At 38.2% G+C, this 19,172-nt stretch overlaps 1 protein-coding gene across 1 annotated transcript in view; it reads right to left on the reverse strand.

The window, feature by feature from the left end:
- LOC150086832 (uncharacterized) overlaps positions 1-19,172 on the reverse strand; it is a 163,481-nt gene that overhangs the window by 35,088 nt on the left and 109,221 nt on the right. Inside the window, exon 7 of the mRNA XM_090372774.1 lies at positions 8,376-8,499. Within this exon, the coding sequence (XP_090228900.1) occupies positions 8,376-8,499 (124 nt within the window). The remainder of the gene's footprint in view (positions 1-8,375; positions 8,500-19,172) is intronic.

Below are 19,172 nucleotides of genomic sequence, written 5' to 3' on the forward strand. Positions count from 1 at the left end.
CTCATTTCAAGAAGGATGTAGAGCTGCTGGAACGAGTACAGAGAAGGGCAACAAGATTAGTGAATGGAACAAAGGGTTGCTCTTACGAAGAAAGGCTTAAGTTTTGCAAATTACAGAGTCTGGAGACTAGGCATCGGCAAGGTGATCTGATAGAGGTGTATAAGGCTTTGAATGGCTTGAGCATGCTCAATGCCGATGGGATTCTTCCTCTTGCTCAGAATAATCGCCTGAGAGGGCATAAATTCAAATTGAGGAAGGACAGATGTCGGATAGATGTGCGGAAATTTGCCTTTAGCCAGCGGGCAGTTGGTTTGTGGAATAGACTTCCATCACTTGTTGTTGAAGTTGATAGCCTAAACAAATTTAAGGCTCAGCTGGACAGGTATTTCGAACGAACGGAGGGGTGAAATGGGAGTAGTGGTTGTGTTTTTTTTTGGCTGATGCTGAATAAGCTTGCTTTCTTGTATCATATGCCTCTACTAATGCTAATGCTAATACTAATCTCAACAACTCCTACACCACGGTCAATATATATAATAAGCACGACGCCTTTAACTTTAATGTATTCAGCTTCATGGATTGGCATTTGACTATTTCCAAAAAAGTACATGCTAACATCATCTTATCTCAAATCATCAGAATAGCCACTATATGCAATAGCAAACAACTGATAGTTAGCAACATCGGAAACCTGTACAGCAAGCTTCTAAGCAACCAGTTTCCGGCAGCCTACTTATATTACCACATCAAAAAAGCTCTCAGTATCATCAAATATAAAAAATTGATTAACTGTACTATTGATATCAATAATATCATGGATAACTATTTTCTGTTTATACTCCAGGACGACCAAACAGTCAGAGGAGTTCACAAGGTAGAGAGAATACAAGAAAAAGTCCCGGGCTTGAACCCGGGTCACTCAAGGCATGTGTACTTATGCACCTGCGCGCCTATTAAACTTCAATTGCCACTTCTCACCCCATCTGCTAAATTTGTCCAGATCTTGTTGCAGTTAGCATACTCTGTGGTAAACTGTTCTGCCAATCTTCATATCGTCTGCAAACTTGGCCAAGCCTGAGATGCCTTCATCAAATAAGGACAAACAAGCCCGAGATGCCTTCATCAATATCATTAATAAATACAGAAAACAACAATAGGACTATCACTGAAACCTGAATTCCTCTAATAACATTAGTCCAAGAAGAGCAGTGCTCAATGATATGATTTACTGGCCCACTTTATATGTCTGTACAGTTGTTCATTATACTCATCAGTCATTAAGCATATAACAAACTCCTCTCATTTTTCCCCCCAGTACTTAAGTCACTCCAAACTGTCTGTCTTCACCTAAACAACTATCCCTTTATTGATGGTGGTAATGTGCAGTTAATGCTATACTACTACTATTTGCATAATAGTCTTTTATGTGCAACAGTATCAAAAGCTTTTCTGAAATCCAAGTATATGATGTCAAAATTATTTTTTGCATTCAGTTCCTTTGTTACTGTGTCATAGTAGTATCCAATCAGACTGGTCAATCAAGGTTGCCCACCTAACAAATCCATGTTGTGACTGGAGTATAACTGCATTCCTGTCTATATGATCATGCATTACTTTTTTAACTAGTAACTGCGTTATTTTCCCTAGAATAGAACTCAAGCTAACAGGTCCTTCAGGTTGTCACAGACATTCTCTCAGATATGCAAGACATGCTGTATTTGCTACTTGGGAGTCTAAAACGCTCATGGAACTGATATTCGGGTGACACTCAAGTCAAGTGGCCCCAATTTTGGTAAAGTCCGGACGGTCTGTGACAGCTAAATCCTCTGCTTGCATCTTCACAATGATGGGACTTTTGGTAATCCTGGGTATAATCCCCATGCATAAGAACACTGTGGGTGACCACTCAGGTGTGAACCAATGTAAGCAGGGGTCGAGGTGTGGCACCCACACCACATGGAGGAATGCTGCCTCTCTGTGTTACCAGGCAATACAAGGTGATAGATGATTCTCATCAACTGGTACAATACCACCACTTTGCTTATTGGAGACTTGAAGTGGTGGAACCCAGGTTTAGTCTCCAGAGCTAAGTTCCGGTCAACCCTTCCCCATCTCTTCCATCATGCAGTACGACTGATGACTTTTGAGGTTATGATGGACATCATGGAGAGATCCAATCTTCCTTACATTTCAAGGGACAGCTCTAAAACGGTATTCGCAGGCCGGCTGCTAGTTAGTACACTGAACCGAACCTATTGGTAACTCTTTAGGAGACTTCCGGATTAGCTAGTGTATAAACTTGCTACCTCTACTCTGCCAGACAGTGACTGGAGGGAGTCCGAGTAGTGTGTATGCGGGAGAGCACTTTCGAGGCCACGTTATGTCAAAGATCTGGGTATATTCTTACCATGTGTACGCCATATCCAAAAATTTCATTATTTCGTACAGCATGTCCTCCCCCCCCCCCTTTCTTACTATTCAATACACCAACATCAATTGTCAAACTAATAGAGTTAGCTTATCTGCGAAAAGATCTAAACCTCCCAAACACTTCCTAGTTCATTTCACAAATATACGTGGTCTCGATTCTAACCTCAACGATGTCAATTTTCACTTGCAGTCTGCTAAACCCCATGAATTTTTTTCTGACAGAATCTCAGTTAATGGTTGATTCAACTACTGCTCATCTCAGTTGCCCAAATTATTCGCTGTATGATCCCTTTCACCTCAAAGGTGGAACTTGTGCATATGTCCTTTCCGATATTCCCTGTCAAAGACTTGGTAATTTGGAATCTCGTCTTTTTGATCCTCTCTGGCTTAAAATCTCTCTACCTCTTTCTGTCAAATTCACCTGTTGTCTCTACCATTCTCCCAACCTCACTAATCATTTGGAGCTTTTCGACTTCCTCTCTTTGCAGCTTGACTTTCTCCAGTCCAACTTTGCTAACAGTGAGGTAATTTTCCTTGGTAATTTTAATGTTCACAACTCCAGCTGGCTTCCGTTTTCTAGCCACACTGACCCAGCTGGTCGAGATGCTAAGGCTTTTGCAATTACTAATGACCTTGCACAGATTGTTCATTTACCTACAAGAATACTGGACAATCCTAACCATACAGCCAACACGCTTGATCTTTTTCTCACAAACAACCCTTCTAAGTACACGGTTGAAGTGAGTGGTCCTTTAGGCACCTCAGGTCACAACTTGCTCATTGTCACTTCTCCAATAGAGCTTTTATCTCATGGCCATTCCCAACCTCATGTTGTTTGGCATTACAAGAATATAAAATGGGATGACCTGCAAGATTTCCTTTCTTCTTTTCCTTGGTCTGATTAGTTTGCTCAGATTGTGTCAGTGAAATTATTCTTGCAGGAATGGAATCCTTTATCCCACATTCCACTTTAAAATCTCGTCCTTTATCTAAATCTTGGTTTTCCAATAAATGTGCTAAGGCCGTTCAAGAGAAGAATGTTGCATTTCGTAATTGGTTTGATTCCAATTCTTCAGTTTCATTTTCTGCCTACACCAAAGCTCGCAATAATTGTAAAGTTATAATTAATCAGTCCAAACTAGATTTTGAACAGGCTAAGAGTAGAAAACTTGCTTCTTGCCCTAATGGTAGCTGAGCATTCTGGTCTCTTGCCAAAGCTATTGGCCGCAACTTTTGCCCATCTCTGTTCACACATCTGTCAAAACCAGATGGTTCTGTTGTCACTTCAGCCAAGAATAAAGCTGACCTACTAGCATCCCATTTTTCTTCCAACTCATGTATTAATGATCTTGGTAAAACACCTCCCACCATTCCCAACAATGCTCCATTTAATGCCTCCTGTTGTCTTCCGTCAAAAGGATGTCAGAAGGATTTTAACGAATCTTGATGCTAAGAAAGCTCCAGGTCGTAATGGTATTTCTCCACTTGTTCTAAAAACCTGTGCTGCTGAACTTACTCCTGTTCTTTGCTGCCTTTTTTTCACTTTCTTATTCGAAAGGTGTTTTTTCTTCTACTTGGAAATTTGCTCATATCCAGCTAGCTACTAAAAAGGGTGACAAATCCCTCCCATCCAATTATCGTCCCATTGCAATTACTTCTACTCTTTCTAAAGTAATGGAGAAATCAATTAACAGCCAACTCTTAAACTACCTAGAAACCTTCTGTCTAATCAATGATCACCAGTGTGGATTCTGTTAGTGTCGATCCACTGGTGATATTCTGGCTTATATTAACCATTTATGGACAAATTAATGGAAAAGTTTGGTGAAACACAGGCAGTTGCTCTTGACATCTCAAAAAATCGTGTTTGGCATAAAGGTCTTCTAAACAAGCTTTCATCTTATGGTTTGCCAACTGTTTTTTGTAATTGGTTATCCAGTTTTCTCTCTGATCGCTCACTGAGGGTGATGGTAGATGGCTCTCTGTCTTCTAATTTTTCCACTAATGCTGGTGTCCCCCAAGGTTCAGTTCCTTCCCCCACTCTTTTCCTCTTGTTTATTAATGACCTTCTTCCATTGACTGGAAATCCTATCCATAGTTTTGCTGATGATAGCACATTGCATTCCACTTTCCATTTTGAGAAACCTTGCCCTGCTCAATCAGCTTCAACTTCTCGAATATCCGCTACCAATTCTTTAAATGCCGATCCCCAGGTAATTCTTCAGTGGGGCAAAGACAACTTAGTTGATTTCAATCCTTCTAAAACCCAGTCTTGTTTTATAGCTCGCAAAAAGGATTCTTCTGCTCGTATGTTTATCTTTGGTGATATTCTGATTTCTAGACAAGATGATATATCTCTTTTGGCAATTACCCTGACTTCTAATCTCTCTTGGCATAAGCATACTACAAATATTGCTTCTTCTGCATCTAAAAAACTTGGTTTTCTTTTTCGCTCTCAGTGTTACTTTTCTTCCGAACAGATGTTCACTCTGTGAAAATCGCAAATCCGCCCTACCACAGAATATTATTCCCACATCTGGGGCGGTGCCCCCCAAAACTCTCTCAAGCTTCTAGATTCCATTCAAAAGAGGGCCGTTAGGTTAATTAATGACTCATCTCTAACAGAGTCTCTCTACTCGCTGTCTCATAGACGTACTGTTTCTGATGCATGCCTTTTCTACAGATACTTCCATGGGCACTGTTCTTGTTGTTGTTGTTGTTGTTATTTGGTTTTTAGGAGCATTAGCAACTAAGGCCATATTGCTCCGGGGATATGCGGTGGTCATTTCCTGACCTTTCTGCATCATCTGTATTTGGTGGTGACGGGCTCGAACCCCGGTCTAATCAAGAGGTGTGTGCTACGCACTGCTGCTCCTTCCCACCTGGCTACGGAGGCGCCCACTGTTCTTCCGAATTGGCTTCTATAATTCCTGCTCTCTCTTTCAAAACAGTCCAAATTCGTGCTGCCACCAGCCAACATCCATTTACTGTCCAACTTCAAATTCACAGAACCAACTTTTCATCTTCTTCCTTTATTTATTCAACTGCCGTTTTCTGGAACAACCTTCCTTCATATGTATATCCTGAAAATTTCAGTCTACAGAAGTTCAAGTCTAATGTCAAAAAATATCTTCTCTCATCTTCTCAACCTCTAACCCAAGCATGGTACTAATCACCTGAGAGGGCATAAATTCAAATTGAGGAAAGACAGTTGTAGGATAGATGTGCGGAAGTTTGCCTTTAGCCAGCGGGTGGTTGATTACTGGAACAAACTTCTATCTGTTGTTGTAGAAGTTGATAGCTTAAGTAGATTCATGGCAGAACTTGACAAACATTTGATGCGAGTGGATGGGTGAAATAAGGGTTTTTTTTTTTTTTTTTTTATGCTGTATAAGCTTGCTTTCTTGCATTATGTGCCTTTGCTAATGCTATAGCTTCTCATGTTTGGGGTTTTCATAAAAAAAAAAAAAAAAAACGTCTGTAATTACTCATGTCACTCTTTGTGATTTGGAGATACATTTGCACATTTCCAGTACACAGAGACCTCCCTTAAACCCATGGATGCTCTCATAATCATGGCTTAAGGTCTACTTACCCCTTTTGCTGCCTCCTTTAATAAAATTGGATAACTCCCATCCACCCAAGGTGCCTTTTTTCATTTAGCTTCAACAATGTTTCCTGCACTTTCTCCTTAGTTATCACAAAATCATTCAGCTACTTATTGGAATTTGAAACACTTCTAGCATCACCACCCCTTAAAAATTTCCTCATGTGTGAATGTAGATGCAAAATACCTAGTCAGTTTGTCAGAAATCTGATCAGAATCATCAATTCTTAAACCATTCATATCTAGTGGACTAATCTAATTCATCCCCTTTCTTTTAGTGATTAGTTAAATAAATAAATCTTTGCTGCTTTTCTTGGTATTCTTTGTCTGAGACTTTTTGTTATCTGCCTTAGCTTGCCTAATCTCCTTTTTTGACTTTATTTCAGACTAGTTTATATCTATTGAAGGCTTCTGTATCACCTGATAATTTATATGCATTCCATGCATTTTTCTTCTCTGTCACAAGTTTCATAAATTCATCTACCATTCAATTACGTCTAAACCTTGAACAGTATCCCTTAGTTGGTATAAAAATCCTAGTAGCTTCTATGATTACTTCTCTGAATGCTTTCCACTTAGAATTTGCTGTTTGTAACTTCATCAGTTGGTCCCACTCCATAGAATTTAAACTCTCTGAAATCACTGTAATCTCCTTTACAAAAGCAAAGGACCTTCCCCCTTTGCCCTCTACAGTAGTTGCATCTTTAAGTAAATCCCCTATCAATTCACTTTAATCACTTCCACCTAATCGGTCTTTTATCTGCAGATGAAGGGTTGCTGCTGATAATTAGATCAACAGTATTACTTGCTGCTGATAATTAGATCAACAGTATTGCTTGCTTGCTTGCTTTTGTTGCTTCTCTATATGCTGCTGCTGTAGAAAATAGTCATCCAATAAATCCACAAGAGTCTTGCTAGTGTGCAAATGATCAACCCTCAAGTTCCCATTAATATCTGGAAAGTTAAAATCCCCCATTATAAGCAATTCTGATTTACTGGCACAGTTTACATGTCTGTACAGTTGTTCATTATACTCATCACAGTCAATAGGCATATAACACACTCCTACTCTCATTTTTGTTTTCTAAATGCTCATGTCACACCAAACTAGCTCAATGTTGTACTTTCCACCCATGTCAACTGGATGCGCACTGCCTTAGATTTAATATACTTCTTAACTAAGAGTATAACTCCTCCCCTCCCCGAGCTGACTGTCCTTTCCGTGACACTGCATTCTCCATATGTAAATTCTGCATCCCTTATGTCTGAGTGACACCACATCTCCAATATCCTTTCAATGTTTGCTGTAACTGGATTATAAACCCCCAAGTTTTTTTTTTTTTCATTTGGAACTACCTTTTGCTCCTCTCCCCTCTAGTTTAATATGGGACCACAAGATTTCTTCTTCTTTCCAAATGCATAACCTATGTTTAGAAGCATTAAACTTTAGTTGCCATTTTTCAGACCATATATGCAACTGATCCAAGTTTTTTTGAAGCAACACAGCCTGGCTCAAATTGTTAACTACCCCTTTCCATCCTCAAATCATTGGCAAATCTGACAGCTTCCTTTGGTTGCCCTGTCAATATCAATTATGAAAATTAGAACCAGGAGATGACCCAGTTCTTGAGGGATCTTACTTGTTACACTGGTTCATCCTGAAGGCTAACCACAATACAGCATGGGCTATGCTCTTACCAGTAAAAGTCTATGCTACCATGAAGGATGGTATCAAATGCTTTACTAAAGTATGCAACAGTATACAACTAGGTATACAACATAAAAATTGTTTCTTGCATCTAGTTGTTTAACGACTTCATCACAGTAACTTATGAGATTAGTCAAGCAAGACCTCCTCTTTGTGAACTCATGCTTGAATTTATTTAAGTATTTCTTGATCCCACAGCCAAAACACCAGGATATGTAACAAGCAAGGTTACTTTGATAAACAATAAATATTACCTAGAAAACACTGATAAAACCAAAGATATGTTTAAATTAAAAGTTATAAACAGCTAAAATTTTAAAAACCTTAGTGTGAAGTGAAGGACTAAGCAGAGAAATTAAAAGGCAGAATTATCAGAAACTACCACTAATGAAAATTCTAATCAGTAAACTCAATTCAAAATTATGATTAAGACATCAGAAAACTGAGAAAAGATATTATGTTACTTCTTGTTACACTTCTGTGAGCAGGCTTGATATCAAAAACATAAAATTTTTATATTCCTGTTATGCTATCAGTAAATTCTACTAAAACTTTTTTATGATCTTTTCTGCTTAAGAAAATTCATTTGTTCAAGAAACATGTATATGTCTTAAATAAAATTCTGCTTACCATTTTTTTCCTTATTGAAAATATAAAAACTAACAATAAATGTTTCATCTTTTGTAAAAGGAGTAGGTGAAACATAGATAATATCTTTGGGAGTTGGAATATACAGATTTTCACGCTTTTTTCTCTGAAAGAAAAATTTTTAGTAGTAAAACATCACTTTTCAAAATATTATAATGAGATAAAGTATAAAACTTTCTATGGCCAGAAACATATGATGCTACAGTTTATCAATATTGTATTTACAGGATGTAAATAAATTTCTGCAAAATTAAAATCATTTGCAATTATAAATTATCAGTTAATAAGTATTAGTATTCGAAAAATTATGCAAGGAAGCAAAACCAAATCAAAACCAGCATCAGCCAAAAAAAACTCATTCACTTATTCATCCCTTCTAATAATTTGCCCAAACCTTTAAATCTTAAAAGTTCCTACCTCCAACACTACATAGGAGGTTATTTGAACAATCTAAAGGCAAATGAACCCCGGCTGAAAGCAAATTTCTGCACATGTGTTCTGAAATTATCCTTTTTCATTTATGCCTCTTTGTATGTGTGTTGTCTGAGAACAAGTAAAGATATTATCAATATTTAGTTTACTCAAACTTTTAAGGCCTTCAGTTTGGCTTCCATATGCTGCTTATAGAAGTGGTTGTTCTTCAAAAACATCCTTTTGTTATTTGTTATTTGGTTTTTTTTTAGGAGCATTAGCAACTAAGGCCATATTGCTCCGGGTATACGCAGTGGTCATTCCCTGACCTTTCCGCATCTTCCGTTATTTGGCGGTGACGGGCTCGAACCCTGGTCTAATCAAGAAGCGTGTGCTATGCACTGCTGCTCCTTCCCACCTGGCTACGGAGGTGCCACATCCTTTTGTGACCTAACCAATCTTATCCCCTTCTCTGAACTCTTTCCAACAGGTCTACATCTTTTCTAAAATGAAGTTTTCAAACCTGTATGCAGTATTGAAGAAGTGGCCTAATCACTGCTTTCTATAATGCTTACGCCTCTCTACCCTCTTTATCAACCTGCTGGTAAAGTTCCTGTACATTACTTGCAAAATTGTATGGGCCTGTCTCTACTACATGGAGAACTTCAATAACCATAGGTCTTTTTCATTATTGAATACCTAATATGAGGGTTTCTGGAATAGACACAGTGCCACCTAACCTGTAGGCATGTGTGGCAAAGTTTTTCGAGATATCACATATGAACTTGGTTAAATAGGGTAAAAATTTAGCCAATTTATAACCTTAAACACCAGCAGGAAATAATTCAAAATTTTTAATTTTTCGATGTTTCCTTTTATATTTAAAAACATATACTTTTTTAACTACTTTTTGAAAATATAACATCCTCTGCAATAATTTAGATGTTTTTCATCACCCCTCTTATTTGGATATCATATCCCTTGTTATACTGATGAGAAAAACGTCAATCAAAAAACCTACATGCTTTAACAATTCAACAATTGGATGCTGACTAGATTCTTCCATGACAAGATGTCAGAAAGTGTAACAACTGGAGGTGCTGCCATAAAACATAAAGAGCGTGTACTTCAAAACTGCCTGCAAAAGATGCTGCTAAATTTGAAGTTTTTGTTTTTCAGTAAATGCACATAATTATTGAGAATAGGTTTGACTTGATATTGATTTTTTCCTATTGGCATAATAACTAACAGAGATTTCTGGAATTTTCAAGGATATCAAAGAAAATACTTTTATTGAAAGGTAGTGAGAATTTCAGCTGCATGGGCTAAGAAGATGAAGAACTCAACATTGCTTGTCTTGGGCAGGTTCTTGAAGACCCTGTCCAAGACAAGGCCCCACACACACGCCTCCTGGTTAAGGTAGTGAGAATAAAAACAAAAAGTAATTTTTAACTATAAGTGCTGATCTACAGACCGTTCTCCAAAGGAGATCTGATAATCTTGTTCAATTTCAGTGTTAGCAATTCTTCTATCTTGAAAAAATACCTTTTTATATTTACCTTTGTCTCTGGATCAAAAGAGATTTCTGCACTAGGACACTAAACCACAGTGACTGTGTATTATACCAGAATTAGGTTTAATGTAAAACCAAAAGCGAAATACGTTGAACTGTACGACGAACATTAAAGTTCATCCTCCGTATTATCAATTAATCAGTAAAATTTATTAATCTTATTAAATTTCATTGTTAATTAAATTATATTTAAACGGAATCATGACCCAGACTAGAGCAGCCAAGCAATGGACACAAAGTCACAGGAGTGCTGTGGGTCGGGGGAGAACCAAAGGAGGTGATTCTCCAGCACATTAAAGTCTAAAAAAATGTATGAAATGTTTGCAGACCTTTCTAGAATAGGACATGATCTAGCCAAGGAGGATGTCTTTGTATGTGCTAGGTACAGAGACTGTGAAGAAATTAGGCACCAACTCAACATTCTGATGGGTGTATTTGAGGTGTAGGGTTTGTTTGTTTGTTATTTGGTTTTTAGGAGCATTAGCAACTAAGGCCATATTGCTCCGGGAATATGCGGTGGTCATTCCCTGACCTTTCCGCATCCTCCGTATTTGGTGGTGACGGGCTCGAACCCCAGTCTAATCAAGAAGCGTGTGCTATGCACTGCTGCTCCTTCCCACCTGGCTACGGAGGCGCCAAGGTGTAGGGTAGATGCCCTTGAAGATATTAACAGGAGGGGCCCATCAAGACCTCAGCTGCCAACTCAACCCCAGAGCTCACTCCTGTGCATCAGGCAAAACAGCGGCAATCTCCAAGGCAGAATACACTCGTTCCACAGGAATTTGTTATTGGTAGTGATTCTATTGTCAGGGAGACAGAGAATATATTATGTAAAAAGGATAGGTGGAATAGGGCCAGGGTATGTCTGCCAGGGGGAAAGTTGATGATGTTGTAGTGCAGATATCATCTTTTAAGGGCACAAAAGGTGATACTGTTGTACATGTTGACACTAATGATCTTAAGAGTAAGAGATCTGCAGATTTACTTAATAGGTACAGGTCAATGCTGAAAAAAAAAAAAAAAAAAAAGTCACGAGTTAATTTGAAAGTGTCAGGAATTCTGCCCAGACATGATAGGAGGGAGTATATGATGAGAGCCTTGTCAATCAATTCGGCCCTGGAGGGCCTGTGCAAGACTCACAGTAGAATTTTTTTTCAACGTAGTCTGTGCTTGCTAACAGGAGAGACTGCTTCTACAGGGATGGGGTACACTTAAATAGAAAGGGTGCAAAAATATTTGCTGATGCTATCGAGGCAGTGTTAGGTGGCAGAAAAGTAGGCAGGTAGGAAAGGAGGAGGGGGTTATGCTGTTAGTTAAGAAACACATAAAATCTAAGGAAGTGCATCCAGTTGACATGGGTGGACAACAGTGCAATGTTGAGTCATAAACACTGGGAAAGGGAAAATGAAAGTAGGAGTGTGTTATAGGCCTAATAAATCAGATGAGTAAAACAAAAAATTGTGCAGAGAAATAGAGTGGGCCAGTAAATCAGAATGTCTTGTAATGGGGGATTTTAACTTTTCAGATATTGACTGGAACTTGTGGGTTCATCACTTGCACGCTAGCAAGACTTTTGTGGATTTATTGGAGGATTTTTTTCCATAGCAACATGTTCAAGGAGCAACCAGAGGGAGTAATACTCTTGGTCTGATTATCAGCAGTGATTATTCATGTGTAAGAATTTGCAGATAAAGGAACCACTAGGTGACAGTGATCACAGTGTACTATGTGGGATTTACTTAAAGATGTAACAACCATCAAGGGTAAAGGAAGGGTTTTTGTTTTCGTAAAAGAGACTACAATGGTCTCAGAGGGTATTTAAATTCTATACAGTGGAATCAACTGATGATTACCAACACTGAATTCTAAATTCACAGTTGGAGGCTACTAGGCTTTTCACACTGACTAAGAAATACTGTTTAAGGTTCAGGCCTAAATGGATGTCAGATTAATTCATGAGGCTCGTGCCAGAGAAGAAAAATGTATGGGATGCATATAAATTATCAGGTGACACAGATGCCTATGGCAGATATAAGCTAGTCTGCAATCGAGTCACAAAGGAGGTTAGGCAAGGGGGAAGGAAGATTATGAGAAATCTTTGGCAAAGGATGCAAAGAAACACAGGAAAGAGTTCTTTACTTATGTAAATTTTAGAAGGAAGGGAATGAATCAATGTTAAGTGGATTGGTCCACTTAACATTGACGGTTTTGACTATTGATGATCCTGCTCAAGTAGCTGATAATTGAATGAGTATTTTGCATCTACATTCACACATGAGGAGTTATTCAAGGAGGAGAATGCCAGAAGTTTATCAAACTCTAACAGAGAGCTAAGTGATTTTGTAATAACTGAGAGCAAAGCTGAGGAGAAATTGTTGAAGTTAAACATAAAAAAAGCACCTGGGGCAGATGGAATCTATCCAGTTATATTGAAGGAGGCATCAAGGGAAGTAAGCAAACCCTGAATTATAATTATGAGAGCATCCTTAGATTCAGGGGAGGTCCCCATGGACTGGAGATGTGCAAATGTATCCCCAATTCACAAAGGGAGGCGGGGGGGTGCAAAGGGTGATACAAATAATTATAGACCCATTAGTTTAAAGTCTATTCCAGAGAAAATAATGGAGTCACTGGTTAAAGAGGTGATGCAGGATGACCTAGACAAGACTGCAGTAATAGTTCAACACAGCATGGGTTTGTTAAGGGGAGTCTTGTCTGACCAATTTGATTGGACACTGCTATGTTGTTACAAAGGAACTGGATGCAAAAAATAATTTTGATATCATATACTTGGATTTCAGGAAAGCTTTTGATACTGTTTGATACAGCAGTCTTCCATGTGTTTGACACATGGAAGACTGCTGTATAAATTGGAGTGCTAAGGCATTAAGGGCAAGTTGCTGCAATGGATAAAGGGATGGTTGAATGGGAGACAGCAGAGAGTGGTAATAAATGCTTACATGGACTAATAATATTAGTCCATGTAAGTGGCCCATTGTTGTTTTGTATATTGATGTATATAATGATATTGATGAAGGTATATCAGGTTTAATGTCCAAGTTTGCAGATGATGCAAAGGTTCGCAGGGTTGTTAATGACAGTAAAGACAGTATGCTACTGCAACAGGATCTAGAAACGTTAGATAGATGGGCTGAGAAGTGGCAACTGAAATTTAACATTGACAAATGCAAAGTACTGCATATGGGTAGCAGTAACCCAAGAGTTGTTGTTGTTGTTGTTTTGGTTTTTAGGAGCATTAGTAACTAAGGCCATATTGCTCTGGGATATGCAGTGGTCATTCCCTGACCTTTCCGCATCCTCCGTATTTGGTGGTGACGTTCTCGAACCCTGGTCTAATCAAGAAGCGTGTGCTACGCACTGCTGCTCCTTCCCACCTGGCAATGGAGGCGCCTAACCCAAGAGTAACATACCAACTGTGTGGTAATACACTAAGGGAGGTGGAGAATGGAAAAGACCTGGGGGTAACTGTGGTCAGATATGAAGCTACAACAACAGATGGAAGTCTGTTCAGAGCAGTGCAAACGGGCTGCCAGAGCAGGTCATGGAGTTTTGTCAATGATACATAGGAACTTTGCTAGCAGAGACAAGGAGGCGATTATCCCTTTGTATAAGACGATGGTCAGGCCACACCTTGAGTACTGCATACAGGTCTGGAGGCATCATTTTAGGAAGGATATAGAGTTGATAGAATGAGTACAGAAAGAGCTACAAGATTGGTGAAGGGAACAAAAGGATGCTCTTATGAAGAAAGGCTTATTTAAGTTTTGCAAGATGCAGCATTTGGAGGCTAGGCACCTGCGAGGTGATCTGATGGAGTTTTATAAGGCCTTGAATGGTTTGAGCAGGCTCAGTGCTGATGGGATACTTCTGCCTGCTCAGATTAAGAACCTGAGGGAACATGGATTCGAATTGAGGAAAGATAGTTGTAGAATAGATGTGCGGAAATTTGCCTTTAGCCAGCGTGTAGTTGATTGCTGCAACAGACTTCCATCTGTTGTTGTGGAAGTTGATAGCCTAAATAAATTTAAGGCCGACCTAGACAAACATTTGGAGTGACCAGATGGGTGAAATGGGAAGGTTTTTTATTTTTTTTTTGGATGATGCTGTATAAACTTGCTTTCTTGCATCATGCCTCAGTTAATGCTAATTACCCCATGTGTGTGTGTATATGAGCTCAAACATCGCAAAAGATTTCAGAAACCCTTCTGAAACTTGTGTAAATAAAAGACTACTATACAGATTGGAGCAATGTGGCCTTAAGAGCAAGTTACTACTAATGGATAAAGGGTTGGAGAAGACAAAAAGTGATTATTAATATTCACTGCTCTTCTTGGATTAGCATTATTAGCTGTCTCTCAGAGTTAAGTGCTGAGTCCATTGTTGTTTTCTATATTTATTAATGGGATTGGTGAAAGCATATCAGGCTTAATGTCTAAGTTTACAGGTTAACTAGTAGTTAATCACAGAAATAAGGGTATGCTGTGCAACAAGGGAAAAAAAAATCACAGGGAACTAAATCCAGTGATAGAGTAGTTCACAATAAATTCTTGAATGGGAAACACCAAGTATTTAGAAGCACTGTTATGATGAAAGTGCCAATTTTTTAGGAAACTAAAAAACAGCTGACAAACTGAAAATACATATTCAGTTTGTCAGAAACCTGAAGAGGATAATCAACAGTTATGCTGCCATCAATATCAAGTGGACCAATTTGATTCATCCCCTTCCTTCTTGGGTTTACATAAGTAAAGAAGACTGTTGTTTTTCTTTGCATCCTTTGCCAAAGATATCTAATAATGTGCCTTAGTTTGCCTAACCTCTGTTGTGACTTGATTGCAGACCAGTTTATATTTACTTTAGGCTTTTGTATCATTTATATGAATTCCGTGCATTTTTCTTCTCTACCACAAGTCTAATTACTTCATGTGACATCCATTTAAGGCCAAGAGTCAAATAGTATTTTGTAGTTGGTATGAAGAGCCTAGTAGCATCTATGATTATTTCTTTGAATGCTTCCCATTTTGTATTTACTATTAGTAACATCATCAGTTGGTCCCACTGTATAAAATTTAAAAATTGTCCAAGATCACTTTAGTTACATTTACTAAAACAAAAGCCCTTCCCTTTACTCCTGGCAATAGTTAACTCTTTAAGTAAATCCCACACGAATTCACTGCCACCTAGTGGATCTTTTATCTGAAGATTCTTAATGCATGAAGAATCTCAGGTGATAATCAGATCAAGAGCATTGCAATCTCTTGTTGTCTCTCTAACATGCTGCTGTAGAAATAGTCATCTAAAAAATCTACAAAATCTTGCTAGTGTGTGAGTGACCATTCCGCAAGTTCCAGGTCAATATCTGGAAAGTTAAAATCCTACATTATAAGACATTCCAATTTACTGGTCCACTCTATTCCTGTATAGCTGTTTGTTATACTCATCACAGTCATTAGGCCTATAATATACTCCTACTCATATTTTTGTTTTCTCACTGATTATATCACACCAAACTGCATCAACATTGCACTGGCTGCCCGTGTCAACTGGCATTGCCATAAATTTAATATGCTTTTTAACTAAAAGCATAACTCCTCCCCTATTCTGAGCTGTCTGTCCTTTCTGTACACATTGTACTCTCCATATTCAAATTTTGCATCCCTTATGTCTGAGTAACACCATGTCTCAAATGCAGCTGTTTTCACTCTTAGTTACCCTAACACAGTCAATGTATTTGCTTGTTCCATGAGGAACCCTCCCCCCCCCCCAACAGCAGGCCTTGAAATCCCCAACACTTTGCTTTCTAGGCTACATGTTCCAATAGAAGCAGTACAAGAATGACTTTCACTTCTGCCTACAGCTCTAGTTAATCTATTATTCTGTGAGTATCCCCCCCCCACCAGGATAGCAGTTTTCCAACCCACCTAATGCTTCCTCAATAGCATTAGCAAATATTAAGTGTATCCCATCCCTGTAGGAACAGTCTCTCCTGTTAACAAGCATAGACTGACCGCACTGAGAAAAATTCTACCCCATGAGCCTTGCACAGTGTCTCCAGGGCTGAATTGATTGACAAGGTTCTCGTCTGTTGTGTCTGAACAGAAATGCAGACACTTTCAAATTTAATCCTAATTTGTTACTTTTTGTCAATATTGTCCTGTACTTGTAAAGTAAGTCCTCAGATCTCCTATTCTTAATATCATTAGCACTGACATGTACAATATCACCTTTCATGCCCTTAAAAGATGGTATCAACTTTTGTTCCTGGCAGACACACACTCAGATCCCTTTTTTTGCACAATATATTTCCCATTTCCCTGACAATTGTCAGTTTTACCCAACAAGAATGCACTGGTGATGATTCCTCTGACTAGCATTGGAGTGTTTGCATTTTTTTTTCCATTTTATAATTGCCAAATATAAAAAAGATTACACATTTCGGCTTTTCCTTCTGTGAATAGCTTTGGTAGTTGCTTTTATATCACACATGTTTGTACCAAAAACTTATAATTTGCAGTAACAAAAACATAAAATACAGTGAAGCTTAGATTTTACAGACCTCAATTTAATGGATGAAAAAAAATTTGCTGGCTTCAGCATGTATTTTGAGTGTACTTGTGAGAGAGGGAAAAACAGGAACTCGTCAGTCATGGCAGCCTACAGCAAGCATCTTAGTCTGTTTATGAATACACTCCCTATCCTATTGGGGCCCTGTTTCTTTATTATAAACTCACTTGCAGTGTATCACAATGGTTTCCCCTAAGAAACTGGTGAAAGGAGAAGGCAAGAATATCTGATTAAAGCTTTTAGAGAAGTTAGGCATGATGCCTGTTTCCTGAGTCTGTTTAGGAATATGGGTTTAAAAAAAATGGAAAAAATTCTATTGTGTCAGATAGTGTAAAAAGCAAAGCTAGCTTATGGACTTTTTAGGAGTCTGACTCTGAAGATTCACCAGTATCTCAACTTCGGCCTCTTAGCCACAACTCTGAATAAAGTTTTTCCAGGCACCACTACACAGTAAATTATCATGGTAATTTATCACAGTAAATTATTGTTGATCTATTTACCTTGCCTTGACTGTATCAAGGCAAGGTAAATAAAAGCTTGCTTTTTCATTGTTTGAATTTATTCCAGCATTTCTAATGTATACATATAAAGAGTAGCTATCTAAAGCAGTGTTCCGCAACCTTTTTCTCTTTGGGGCACACCTTAAGTTATCCATGACACAACACAGCACATCAAAATGTTAATCCCCTCCAAAAAGCAAAGTTTACGGCAATGTTAATATAAATATGCTATAAGTCAGAATAGAATCAATTATTACTGTTCTAACAATCCAACAGAAATTGGCTCATGCATATATTAAAATTTTTTGAACCCTAAATCACTACACAAAAGCAAAGCAAAGGCAAAAAATATATATATATATATATATATTTATTAGTATTAAACCAAATAGCTAAGCATACCTTCAATGTTCTACTTGTTCCTGCTTTGCTGAACACAGACGGCTGATGCGTGGTGGAATTGTTGAAAATGCAAGCCTAATTTCTTCCTCAATGGATTTGAGTCTTTCCCTCTTTGATGTTTTAATTTAAGTCAAGGTCGAAAAGCCCAGTTCACACAAATATGTAGTCAAAAATGGTAATAACACATTAATTCCCATCTTGGAGCTAGCCAGGTATTCTTTTCTTATTGACAACCACTTCACTATGTTTTAATTGCAATGTTCTGTCTGCCTTCAGATCTGTTAGTTCCTCGTGTACATTCATCGGAAGGAATTTTGCATCTGGAACAAATGGATCATGAACCCAATCGAAATCTTCAATGCTCTCTTCAAAATAATCCTTGAACTTCTGCTGCAAGTTATCTAAATGTTCTTTAATGAAGTCCATAACCACTTTATTACCAGCAGCAAGTGGCCATATAGTTGGGAACATCTCAAACTACCCATTTGCAATGCGTTGTATCCACAAATCCAGCTTATTTTGAAAGCCTTGAATCTTATCCATACTTGTGAAAAGATTTTCGTTCTTGCCTTGCATTTTTTGATTCAGCTCATTCAAGTGAACAAAAATATTGGAAAGATATGCCAACTTATTCACCCATTCATCATCTGCAAATAATTCTGCTTATTCATGCTCCTCAACTGATAATAAGTCTACTTCCTCCTTGAGTTCAAAAAGGCACATTAACACTTTACCACGTGACAACCACTGTACTTCTGTAATAGGAGTGTGGTGTGTTCAGATCCCATTTCCTGACACAAAACGGAAAAAATCTGGGAATTGAGGGGCCGTCCAGCACAACTTTCAGAGCAGATGGCAAAGACTTGGCAACAATGACTTCATGGTGAATAAGACAATGGTCACATTGTATGTCAGGATTCACTTCGTGCACATTAGCTACAAAACCTTTAACTCAACCTGTCATTGGAAGCAGCTCTGTCTATGCAAACACTAACACAATCCTTCCAATTTAATTCATTTTGGAGCATATATTCATTAGTAAAACGAAATATTTCTTCACTGGTGGCTTGCTCGGGTAGTACTTTGCAAAAAAAAACAAAAATTTGTTGCAATTACATCTCCATCTATGAACCAAATGTAGGCAAGAAGTTGAGCATAACTGCTAACATTTGTGGACTTTTTAATCTGAAATGAGAATTTCTGACTGCTGTTGATTTTCTCCTTCATAATGTCTTTAATGTCACTGGACATATCACTGACTGTGTCAGCTGAGAGTGGAATTTTTGAAATTTCATTCGCAGCTTCTGA

This window comes from Mastigoproctus giganteus, chromosome 4 (genome assembly GCF_048544385.1).
Source record: "Mastigoproctus giganteus isolate SK-2022 chromosome 4, ASM4854438v1, whole genome shotgun sequence".
Classification (NCBI taxonomy): Eukaryota; Metazoa; Arthropoda; class Arachnida; order Uropygi; family Thelyphonidae; genus Mastigoproctus; species Mastigoproctus giganteus.